Source organism: Dromiciops gliroides, chromosome 1 (assembly GCF_019393635.1).
Source record: "Dromiciops gliroides isolate mDroGli1 chromosome 1, mDroGli1.pri, whole genome shotgun sequence".
NCBI lineage: Eukaryota > Metazoa > Chordata > Mammalia > Microbiotheria > Microbiotheriidae > Dromiciops > Dromiciops gliroides.
In genome coordinates, this window is record NC_057861.1 from 729,815,873 (window position 1) to 729,828,786 (window position 12,914).

General features: G+C 41.4%; 1 protein-coding gene across 3 annotated transcripts in view; it reads left to right on the forward strand.

The window, feature by feature from the left end:
• Window positions 1–12,914, forward strand: part of TAFA4 (TAFA chemokine like family member 4) — a 193,815-nt gene that overhangs the window by 54,801 nt on the left and 126,100 nt on the right. For all 3 annotated transcript variants that reach the window (XM_043975883.1, XM_043975882.1, XM_043975880.1), the window contains one exon: window positions 2,094–2,209. In XM_043975883.1, the coding sequence (XP_043831818.1) occupies window positions 2,094–2,209 (116 nt within the window). The remainder of the gene's footprint in view (window positions 1–2,093; window positions 2,210–12,914) is intronic.

Sequence of the window (12,914 nt, forward strand, 5' to 3'; positions counted from 1 at the left end):
AAGGGTCGCCAAATAATGAACTCATATTATCCTGAATCATTCAGAGCTGTGAGAGACCTCTGCAAGGTGTCTAGTCCAACCCATCTCTGATAACATCCGACGAGTTGTCATCCATCCTCTTCTTAAAGATGTCTGAGGAGAGGGAACTCACCGCCTCCTGGGGCAGCCCCTACCACTTTGGGAGAGCTTGGATTATTAGCAAGGTTTTCCTGCTAGCAAGCCTATAATGGCCTTTTCACAACTTCTAACCATCGCTTCTGGTTATGGACTCTGGGGCAAAGCAGAACAAACCTAATCTCTCCTGGACGACAGCCCTTGAAAAACTTGAAGACATTATCATGTTCCCAACCCCATCTCTGTGGTTTACCTTTAACACATACTTCTTTAAAGACAAGCTGAAAATCTTGTGTTTGTCTGTAGGTTCAGATAATGAAAGGGATCTCCAGCCAACGAACAGTATGGCACCTTTTCAATAAGGTTTCTTTAACTGAATGATATAAAGCCCAAAGAGATTACTGGCTTGAGGTCTGGCATTTGATGGCTTTATGAGGTGGGGAATCTCTTCTGAGGCTATTTTGTATTTTTCTGCCAAGCTAAAAATGGTACCCAACGGTTGTGGTACCTGATTTCCTGGAGGGGACCTATTGGATGTGTTCTCAGTGAACTAGGGGCTTTACCTGGAGTGTTGTTCACCATCAGAGTCATACCCAATATGCCACCTCTGTAGTCCTCTCATGACTGTTTGTGGACCCAGTAACCCCAAATGTTCCCATAGACTACCTAGGGTATTGGGTAGGGGAAGATATCAAAAACTCTAAGGCATTTGCTAAGAGGGGAAGTGTGGCACACTGGAAAGAGAACACAGACCTGAATCCAGAATAATCCCACTGTAGCATCTTAAAGAGATACCTTCACTTAAGGTACCAGTTGAACCAAATGACATCTGAAGTCATTCCAACTCTTAGGTTCTGTGATTTTGTTGGTCAGTGACTTGGGAACTCCCAGTGTGAAAACTCCCTCCAAAAAAGGCAGATTCCCAATGGAGGAGTTCTCTCTATGACTTATTAGATAAGTCCTAAGGAATTGCCTGAGGTACACAGAGTTGAAATGCATTGGCCAGGGTCACACAGCTAATGAGCTTTGGAGGCTGATTTGAACCTAGGTCTTCTTGACTTCAAGGCCAAGGCTCTATCTACTATCTTCCTCTGCCCACCCAGATTTTGTGAAGCCCAGAGAAAATAAGTTTCCTGGCCATTTCATTTGTATTTTTTTATTTTTCCTTCAGGTAACTGGGCCAGCCCAGCACAGATGATCTCTGGAGAGTTTTCTTTGCTACATTGGCCATTCATGAAGTTTAATTAATTCAATGGCCACCATTTTACTGTCCTTGCTCAAGATATCAAATGCTGAACTGCCCCCCAAACCTGAGGGCCTGTTCATAAAACGTATGTCTGTGCTTTCACACCAGACATTTTTCATTCATAAATGCTTGGCTTGGGGGTGGGGTGTTCAACATTTCCTCAGTTTTTTTTTTAATATATGGAAACTGTGTAGGCATTTCAATGAAACTACTTTGAAGCATGCAACTTTCTCAATTCATTGTTTAAAAATAATATAACCCCAATATAATTATCAGGCCATTGAATTGGATCACAGGAAAACAGGGTTGATTTTTTTTTTTTTAGTGAGGCAATTGAGGTTAAGTGACTTGCCCAGGGTCACACAGCTAGTAAGTGTTAAGTGTCTGAGGCCAGATTTGAATTCAGGTACTCCTGACTCCAGGGCTGGTGCTCTATCCACTGTGCCACCTAGCTGCCCCCTGGGTTGATCTTAATACCTAAGCATGAAATTAACTTCTGAAGCTCTTAATTCTAAGACAGATTCATCAGGAGTTGAGTGAAATCAAGCACAAATTAGATTTGATTGATGTTCCTTAAAGAAAATGCTATCATCTTTGATGATAACTGCCTTCCCCCAACAGGCAATTTTAGACCGTAGCCTCTTTTTGCTTTTTCCTGCCTCCATAGCATTGTCTGTCTCATAGCCCCCAAAGTATTGCCCCTTCATTGAGCTCCTTCCTTTTCTGCCTTTAGGATGAGAGTCTCTGCCAGATCAGTGCTGTTGTCTCATTGGCTCCTTCTGGTCTCCGTGCTAATGGTATGCAGTAAACTGTTGTTGGCCTCTAGCCATCATCTCCGGGGACACCCAGGTAGGAGCTTTAAACTCATTATGCACTATTGAGATCAATTAATCACACTCCTCCAACATCAGAGCCCACTTTTAAGCCACTGGTAATTGACCAAGCTGTGGATGGTGTCTAATAACTGGGGCAAAAGATTGCAAAAATATCAGTGCCATATTTTGATTTGCCATGAGTTGACATTCTTGGCATCTTTCAGAGTGATTTGTTTGCATTTTCTCTTCTTAAATGTCTGCATTTGTATATTGCCTTTTCTCAAGGATCCTAGAACAAAAGCCAGCCTGTTTTCATTCATTCTTTGAGCCTCCCTCTAAAGTAGGTTGAAGTTATCAGCTAGTTTATATAGAAATCCAATAGAACTGTTGAAAAATGAATGAATGAAAAAGCATTTATTAATCTCTTGTTGTGTGCCAAGTGCTGTGAGCCAAGCTCTGGGAATACAAAGAGAAAAGTTGTGAGGATAACTCTTAGGCATATGAAAGAAACCTGCTATATCAATGCATAGTCATGAATAATCTTAATGATGGTGAAAATAATAAAGTTAAGAAGTAAAGTGGAAAGAACAATGGCTCTCAAGTCAGAAAAGTTGGGTTAAAATCCTACCTCTGATATTTACTTACCTGGCAAGGCACTTTGCCCTCACTGGCCTTATTTTCCCATCTGTAAAATGAGGGGGTTGGGTAAGTTGATCTATGAGTTCTGTTGCAACTCAATATATTTGATCCACCTAATAGCTATAACTTCACCAAGGGGTAGAGTGAGAACTAAGCAATTTGATTAATATTAAAATAAATTTCAAAACATTGAATTTTGGTGTAAGGAAAAACCAGAACTGTCTAAAAGTGGAAGGTGCTGCCTTGAGGGTTGTGGGCTCCTCTTCAGAAGTCTTCAATCAAAATGAGATGTTCTCTCTTGGGTGTGTTGGAAGGGGAGAGCACTTCCAAGTATGGCTTAGACTAGATAGATGATCTCTGAGGGCCCTACTCTGATAGTCTATGATTCTGAAAGGTAAGCAGTTCTGATCATTTTCATGGCTGCCTGGATCTGTGATTTTGTTATTTCTGGGGTAAGGTTGATGGCCTTTGTCATTGGAGGCTCCTTTTTTTCCATTCCCCCTCTTTCTCTTGCTTCCTAAATGTGCATGCACATTCACATACATACATGCACACATACAAACAACAGGCGCCATTTTAATCACCACTTAGAGTGACCTACATTGAGAAACTCCCCAAAGATTCATGCTTTTTCTTCCATAATTCATGGTTGTCAGCAGACTGACTGCCAAACAATTAATCCAGGTCCTGAGATACTGCAATTTACAACACAGCCGTCCCAGAAATTCTTAGACTTTTGGATGAAAGACTTGAGCTTGGACCCTAATCTGTGCTGTCTGTCAACTTAAAAATTGTAATGTATAACCTGGAAAGGGCTTTCCTGTGGTTTGGGGATGTTAAACATTTTGATTCCCCATCCGGTTGCTGTTTTTCACAACATAACACTGGAATTCGAAGGTCATAAATCATTTTGGATTCAAGTTCATTTTTTTGAAATCCTCTAAAACTCATTTCCCCCCTCGAGCTACACATTTTGATGAAGATCAAGTCAAATCATGATGGAAGTTCGAGCAAATCAGCATAAAATCAATACCATTCGGCTCTTCCAAAATGCCGACAGCTAGCAGCTTACCCCACCATGTATCTCTAGATGACTTCCTTCTGGAAGACAAAGTGTTTTAAGTCATTAGCCTTATCTGATTAGTCCACATCGCTTTTTCCTGGGTGGAGGTCGAGAGACATGCTTGTCATCAGGCAAGGAAAACATTGCAGCCAGGCAGGTTATTAACAGGAGATTTTCAGATTTCAGAGGGCTGAGCTCCAGGGACAATGTTGAAAGGTTATTAAAACTTGAAGGAAACGGAGGACAAGGCAGAGCCTTCAGTTGATTGGGGTCAAATTCTTGCTTTATTGCTTAGCCCTTTGAATGGGGAAAATGTGTCATTTCAGGGACAAATCTGGATGGGGATGACAGTGGTTTTGAGTAAGCATATAACAGTAATGAAGGAGGCAGTGTGGGGCAGTGGGAAGAACGAAGGTTTTGGAGTCTGATGATAGGGTTACAAATCCAATCTCTGATCCTTATTAGTGAGATTACTGTGGTCAAATCATCCCCCCCCCCCCGGTGCCTCAGTTTCTTTACCAGTAAAATGGGGGATTTGGATTAGATGGTCTTTGAGATCCCTCCCAGGTCTAGAGCTAGGATCCTAAGAAGTGATGAAATGATACCTTCCAGTTTTTTTATAGGCAGGAGCCTCTTGAGAGACCTGGATAGTCCTAGCCAAGCATTAAAGTGCACACTGAAGAGAAGGAAGGAAACAAAGTCTTTTTAAGGATCTACTAAGAGCCAGGCATCGTGTCAAGCATTTTACAAATTTCACAACAACTCTGAGAAGTAGGTGTTCTTATATTATTACCATCTTACAGTTGGGGAAACTGAGGCAGATAGCAGTTGAATGACTTGCCCATCTAGTAAATGTCTGAAGTCACATTAGAATTCGAGTCTTCCAGACTCCAGGTCCAGTGCTATGCCCCCTAGTTGCTTCCAAAGCTAAATTGATGCTGTAGATTTTGGAAAACCTGACTTTTTGGCATAATGTTCTCACTTTGTGACTTTTCTTTCTCTAAGGAAAAAAAAAATTCCCAACCAAATGCTCCATGCCAAGCTCACCTTTTTTGATCATATATTTCCTGGCTGCTATCTCTTGTGTGCCTTTGAGTACAGAAATCCTTAGTGGAAAGGTGGTGTTGTAAATTAGAAATAGAGGGAGGTAAAGTGGGCTCAGCACCTGCATCCCATCCTAACCTAGAGAGACCCAAGGAAGTTCTCACCTTCTTGATTATTAACAAAAGCTTTACAGGACAGTTTCTGATAGATTTTTTTTTGGTCAAGCTGATATCCATGCCATTGACACAACTAAATACTTTCTTTTACTTTCTGATTTCACAACTGTCTCAAAGGAAAGTCAGCATTTCCAGAGTGAGAACAGTTTCATGGATAAGCATTGAAATACTCAGATACCATCACCGACTTTGACTACTTACTTAAATTCAACAATCATCTAATAAGTGTCCATCATGTACAGGGCACTGTGGTGGGTACTGGGGATATAAAGGCCCTTCTCTGGTATTTAAGGCTCCTCACAACCTGGCCCCTTCCTGCCTTTCCAGTCTTATACTCACTTCCATGGAGTCTCCAACCCAGCTACACTAGCAATTAATATAGCTCATAACATTAGCAGCAGTTCCTGAAGTTGATACTCTGCCTTCTATCTTCATGGCTTTGCTCTTGGCTACCCCTTATTCCTGAACTCTCAGCCTCTTTACCTCCATCTCTTGGTTTCACTGTCTTCCTTCAAGACAGCCACTTTCTATAGTATGCCTGATCCCCTTCTTCTCTCCTTTCTAGATTACTTCCCATCTCTTCTACATCTCTTCTATGTATCTAATTATTTATATATTTTCTTCTCCATTAGAATTCAGGTAGAGTTTTGAGTTTTTTTTGCCCGGGACTTTGCACAGTATTTGGCACATAGATGAGCTCTTATTAAGTGCTTGTTATTGTTGTCCTCATTGGATTAGAGATGCAGGATTGACTTGGTGACTGATCGAACAAGGGGGATGATAGAAAAGGAAGAATCAAAGGTGATTCTGCAGTTGGGAACCGGGGTTATCAAAAACAAAAGGGTAGACAGCTTAAGGGAGGTAGGATAATGAATTTTCTTCTGATCCAGGGTGAGACTTGAGACTCTAGTCAGGAGAAAATCATCAAGGATTAGTAAAAACTACATAGGAGATAAATTCACCACAGTATCATGCAGGACTTGTCATCAGTAGAATTTAAATCAAGATATGATACTCAGAGATGGCTCTTTTTGGAGAAAGTTGCTGCTGACTTTTAGTATCCCAAGTTGGTAGGTAAGTGCTATAGGATTTTATTGCTGGAAAAGCAGTAATTTTTAACATTTATGCCCAGGAAAGTTTACTTTGTTATCCCTCCCAAATTTGAGCAAGCAGGGAAGGGGCCTTATTTTTGGAAGCTGGTGGTATAGGATAGTCCTAATTATAATAATGATCATGATGATAATAGCTGCCATTTACATATGTGCTTTAAGGTTTGCAAAGGGCACCCCATACATTTCATCATTTGATAAGGACATAGGGTACATTTTGTCATTTGATAGGATAGATGTAATTCATCCAGTGGGAAAAATACATCCCATTTAGTGGGCTGAGTTTGGGGGGGAGTTTTTCTTAAAAGTAGGAGTTCCTAAGAGGAGGGGAACAGCAAATATTCATTTTGCAAATGAAAAATTCTGCTGTCTAGGCCTTCATTAGTTTATGTAAAAATGCCAATTTCATATTTGAATAGGAGTCCATGGACTAGGAGATCATTGACATGAAGCTTCCAGAAAGGTCAGAGGTCAAGGGGTAGGCCTTTTTTTGGGTGGGTGCTAGGGCCAGCTAGAGTCCGGAAAGCTGAGGCTGAGTTGCTAATGCTTTTTGAATAGTTCCTGTTGGACCTGTTTTGGTAGTGTGTACCACCAGGCATCTATCGCTAGAGGGAAGCAAACATCGCCCAAATCTGAACTGTGCATCTCATTCAGCAGAATTAAAAAGCTTATGAGGCCTGCAGAACTGGCCATTTTAGGATAGATTTTTTTTAAAAAAAGCATTCAATTCAGAAGAGATTTTAATGAGGCTGGGAAACATTTAGAAATTCTTCTTCCATCCCTTCCCCATGATCCTGTATTTATTTTGTTTATGTACAAATTGTGTCTCCCCTTTGAATGCAAACTCGGCCAGGACAGTGGGGATTGTTATTTGTTTTTGAACGTCTAGCTCAGGAACTGAAACAGAGGAGATACTGTAGAAAATATTTGCTGACTTTTTGATGGAATGATTGATAAGCTCTGTCCCTGTCTCTGTTAAGACCAGTATTATTTCAAAATCAGAAACTTTGGAGACCTACTTAGTTATATTCAACTTAGCTATTGACTGCCTTGTGTAGATTTCAATTCTCTTCACCTATTTCCATTAAGGCAGAGGGAGAGAGACATATTTTTACCCTAGGTTTACAGAGGGGGCTACTGAGGCCATGGCAGATTACTCCCATAGAACTCGAAGCCTTGTGTGTGAGTCAACTGTAACCTTCCAAGGGTCTCTGTAAAATGAGGAGGTCAGCCTGGATTAGCCCCCTAGTTCTAGATATATGTTCCTTTGATTTTAAGGAATGCTAGGAATGAATTATGCTTACAGGTTTTTTTTTTTTTTTTTTTTTAGTGAGGCAATTGGGGTTAAGTGACTTGCCCAGGGTCACACAGCTAGTAAGTGTTAAGTGTCTGAGGCCGGATTTGAACTCAGGTACTCCTGAATCCAGGGCCAGTGCTCTATCCACTTCACCATCTAGCTGCCCCAACTTACAGGCTTTTAAAGGACATTATAAGTTATCTATTCCAACCTCTCATTTTGTAATTGAAGAAACTGAAGTACAGAGAGGCCCACAACTTATTTGCTGTCACATAGCTAATGAGGGACCAACAAAGGATCTGAACCCAGGTCTCCTCTATTCATGTCCTGAGCTCTGCCTCTAAGGACTAAAGCCAAGTCACCTTGCCTTCCATTCTTTCTTCTCTTCTTAATATCTTTCAGTGAATAAGGCTAGAAGTCTTGATGAAACCAATGTAAGCTTGAGGTGAGGAAGTACTTCCCAACAATTAGAGGTCTCTGGAAGTGGAATGAGCTGCCTTGGGAGGTAGTGGTAGGAATTCAGTTCCATTTAAAAAGCATTTGTTAAGGGGCAGCTAGGTGGCGCAGTGGATAGAGCACTGGCCCTGGATTCAGGAGTACCTGAGTTCAAATCCGGCCTCAGACACTTAACACTTTACTAGCTGTGTGACCCTGGGCAAGTCACTTAACCCCAATTGCCTCACTAAAAAAAAAAAAAACAAACAAGCATTTGTTAAGCACTTATTATGTATTCTAGGTACCAGGGTTACAAAGCTAAAAACATGACAGTCCTTGAATTCGGCAGTAGGGATTTATTTGCTGTGTAACATTGAATAAGTTAGTTGTCTTTTCTGTATCTCAGTTTTCTCCTCTGCCAAAATGGGGATAATAATAGCACCAACCTTACAAGGTAGTTGTGAAGATCAAATTAAATAATGTATCTGTTGTATCTCATCTAAGGTCACTTCCCGAACTCCTGATCACACTGGCAGGGCAGCCAGGTTCCTAGAAGGTGATTACTAGTTCTCCCTTCTGCATTCTAAGGGTAATTCTGATAAGCTATAGTTTCTACTACTGTTGCTTAAAAGCTCCCACTCGTGAGCTCCTTATTACTAATCAGAAACAACTACACTCCATTAGCTTTTAGAAAAGGGATTTACTGAGTAGTGATACCAGTGATTGCTATAAAACATTCCCTCTGAACCTAGTGTGTACTCTCTTCTTGCACACATGTGGTCGTTGGGGATAGTGCGCTCAAACTTACAGCAGTGCACTTTTAGAGAGAATGTAATCACCTGACTTCTGACCCTGGAAGTCCTTTTCTCTTTACCTTTTAGGTACTATCTAGCCAGCTGCTTGGGCCTCAAGGGTTAGTGCCTTTGTTAAGTCTCTGCAATGTGGGGTCTCATTCAGTGAAAACAGTTATATATGGGTGACCGTTTTTGCATATAGGCACTTCGTCTGTTGTCGGCCACTACTACTCTGCTCGCTGCTGCCACATCTCTGGTTGCCAGAGGGACTTTTTATGGGAGCCTCAGATTTCCCAAACCAGGTCACCTAGAAACTGTTACTTAGAATACTTATTTACTTAATTTGGGAAAGAATAAACACAATAGAAACAAATGTGCCTAGGGCTCCTTTACAGCCCCCTTAAGCTTTAAGCTTCTGAAGTGGGGAGTTAAAGCTTAAAGCTTAAGGCAGCCTGTCTTACTCAAAGCCTCCAAGGAAAGAGAGGGATGGGAATGGTGTCCCTTTTGTTTAGATTCTCCGTTTCAGCTCAACACCTCCTTAGTCGTGGGTTCTTTTTTCTCTGCAGTTAATTAGAAGGCTTTGCATCATCACACAATAACAACCCTTGGTCACTCAAGACTGAAAGTCATCTCATCGAAGTTTCTTTGTGGCTGGGTTGGAAGGAGGCAGACTATCTGAACATGTTCTGAGGGCTGGGCCCCAATTAGCTCATCTTTCCCACCCTTTCACACATGAAATGCACTCTGCTAACCTTAAATGCTATAGACATATCATTATTATTAGTAGTAATTATTACATTGGGAGAAATAGCATATACAGAGATAAAGAAATAGAACATATGGACAAAATAAATATGGCTTTTTGGGGGTTGGGGAGTGGAGAGAGGGAAGGAACAAGTGAGAGAAGCAGGCAAGGTCATGCTGCAACTGAGTCTGGAAGGGAGATAGAAATGCCAAGAGGGAAAAATGAGGAGAAGGCATTTCAGGCAACGGGGACAGCTTGCCCAGAGGAATCGAGATGAGAGATGGAATGCCATCCATGAGCATCAGTGAGTAGGCCAGTTTGGTTGGACAGTGAAGTGTACGAGGCGCAATCAGGAGGGACCAGCCTGGTCTGATAGGTTTCTGGCTCACTGAACATCATCAAGTGAAGGTCAGGGCTGTTCTCCAGGGAATTCCTTTTCAAGTCTGAATTGGACTGGACCAGGGGTTCTTAGAAGTAATTTTTTTTGTATCATAGACCCTTTTGGCAGTTTGCCGAAGCCCAGAGACCCCCCTCAGAATAATGTTATGTTGCCTATATTCATAAATGAAACAAATGATCAATTTCAGTTAGGGGTTTGTGACACTGAAGATGTAAAGTTTCCCCTCCATGTAAGTTCATCTCCCACCTCCCATTAAATCTATCCAAAGCCCTCTTGGTGTGTGTGTGTGTGTGTGTGTGTGTGTGTGTGTGTGTGTGTGTGTGTGTGGTCTATCTCTAGGTAAAGAATCCATAACTGGCTGCTGAAGACCCTATTTTTGTCTTAATTTAACTGTATAACTGCCTAGACCTTTGCCACATAAACCTGTTTTTCTCCCTGCAATGCTGAGATATTAGGGGCCGTACTGATCCAGGCTTTATTTGCAGAAACTTATTAACCTTGTTAAACGGTTTTCTTTTAAAGGAATGTTGTAAAGATTATTTAGAGTAAAACAATTAGATGGGCATCTTGGGATACATTGAAGGGGAAACAAGGACTCTCTTCAATTTGTAAGATCGCTTTGAGAATTTTTTTTTATTGTGTTTATATCTTTGACTGTCAAGTGGAAGACTGAGGCATCAAGGGATCAGCCATTATTTAACTTTCTTTAATGCCCTGCTTGCCTTCTGACACACTCCTCTTCATCCTTTTGTTTACTCCTGTCTTGGAACTGTCTTCTTCCTAGTACTTGAGGCAGCAAAAAAACAATGTTTATTTTAAAGAAGCTTGTCTTGCAGTCTTGGCTGGGCCTTCCCTGCATGCATTTCTCTAAGTTTCAGTTCTCTTGCTGACCCCAGAGGGAAATTCATTGCACAGGGTAGGTTCTGATTTCAGGAGAAGTATTAAATTCAGCTGCACTAAAGAATGGAAAATAGTCAGGAAGAGGGTCTGCTGAAATGCAGTAGTGGGAATGGGAGAGGAAATAGAATCATCTGGGAGAGAGAAAATCATCAGATCATTGAGTTAGACCTAGAATAGATGTTAAGGGTCACTGAGTCTAATCCTGAGGAAACTGAGGCACAAAAAGGTTAATTGACTTGCCCATGGTCAAACAACTAAGTGTCTGAGGTAGGATTTGAATCCAGATCTTGATTTCATGTCAGGCCCTCTATCCATTATGTCACACTGCTTCTTCAGTATTTCAATAGATTTGTGATGGTACTTATTTTCTCCTTAGGTGCAGCTGATGACTCATCTATGGCTTGTCATCATGTCCTCAGTTGATTAGCAAACATTTATCAAATGCCTAGATGTATGGCTCAGACACTCTGTGAGATGCTGGGTATACAGAGACAAAAATGAAGTCCCTTCCCTGAAAGAGCTTATATTCTATCAATCAATCAACAGATAAATCAATCAAAAGACACAAATGAAAATCCCAGCTCTGAAAGAGCTTATATTCAGATGTTAGTGAGAGTCTGAAGTGGGATTTGAACCCAGGTCTTCAGTCCAAGTCCATTACTTTATCTAAACATTTTGCCAATGTGTAACTCATTAGTCTAAGAGAAATAGAAATGAATTAAGAAAGGGTTGAGATAATTAAGTGAATGACAGGGCCTTCATTAGCTACTAAGAAACATGGGGATATACTTAACATTGAGAGTGAAATCAAGGTGGGTGAGCATCTCATCCTTGAGGCCTGTGATGGTAATGAAGCCTTGAGCTATGTGGACAACGCTGTCATTTTACAGATGAGGCCTTGAAAAGACCATTTGATCTTAGCCATGAAGAAACTGAAGCTTCTTGGGGACACTGTCTATTTCACTCCTGGCTTTTTAATCCTAGAGCTCCAGATGGTGCCTGGACTCTAGCAGGCCCTTAATCAATGCTGGCTGATTGGAGAGAGGTTGAGTGACTTGCTGGAAATTGTACAGGAAGGAAATGACTGAGCTTCCCATTTGAACGCAGGCCCTTGACTCCAAATTGGGGACTCTTTCCAGTCCCATTTCAGACACTTACTAATGGTATGACTTTTCTAGTCCCTCTCCCCCATTTTCTTCTACATCAGGGGTTTTAGCCTCTTTGTGTGTATCATGGACTATTTAGGTGGTCTGGGTGAGGTCCATGGGCTTCTCATAATAATGATTTATAATGCCTAACATTAAATAATAGGATTGCTAAGGAAACCAATTAGATTGAAACACATTTACAAAAATATTTTTAAAAGTTCACAGGGGCCGCTAGGTGGCACAGTGGATAGAGCACTGGCCCTGGAGTCGAGAGGGCCTGAGTTCAAATCCGACCTCAGACACAACATTTACTAGCTGTGTGACCCTAGGCAAGTCACTTAACCCCAATTGCCCCCCCCCCCCAAAGTTCACAGACCCCAGATGAAGAATCCCTGTCCTAGATGAACATTCCATTTCTACTCCTCTAACACAATACCCATCTGGCTTGTGTTTTTGTGGTTACGACTGGTGTACAAAGTGTTGACAATGATGGTTTTTTTTTTTTTAAATACAAATTTTCCATAAAGAATCAGTCACCTTCTTATAGCCTCTACCCAAACAGACAGCACTCGTTCCATTTGTTTAGATACTAGGGAGACTGGTTCACTTCGCTAAACGGTTGCTTGAGCTCAGGAAGAGGACACCAGCTTATTGGAACTTGGCCCCTCTTTACAGCATTGACCACCTGTCCTTAGATGAGACTGACCATTGTTCTTGGGGAAGAGATGCTTTCCAACAAAAGCTCCCTTCTATACTTCCAGACGTCCACTAGAGGGCTCTGCAAGGCAAAGAATCTGAAGGCCGGCAACAATTAGACAGGCACGAAGCTTGTTGTCTAATGATGCAAGTCATAACTGTGCATTTTGCTAATTAGAATTATGAGTCCTTTGTCTTTTCCTGGGTCAGACGTGGTTAGTGCACAATATGTTTTATCCCTTTCTTCCACTCAACTCCTTTTATGTCTTAATGTTTTATTCAGTGTATTATTT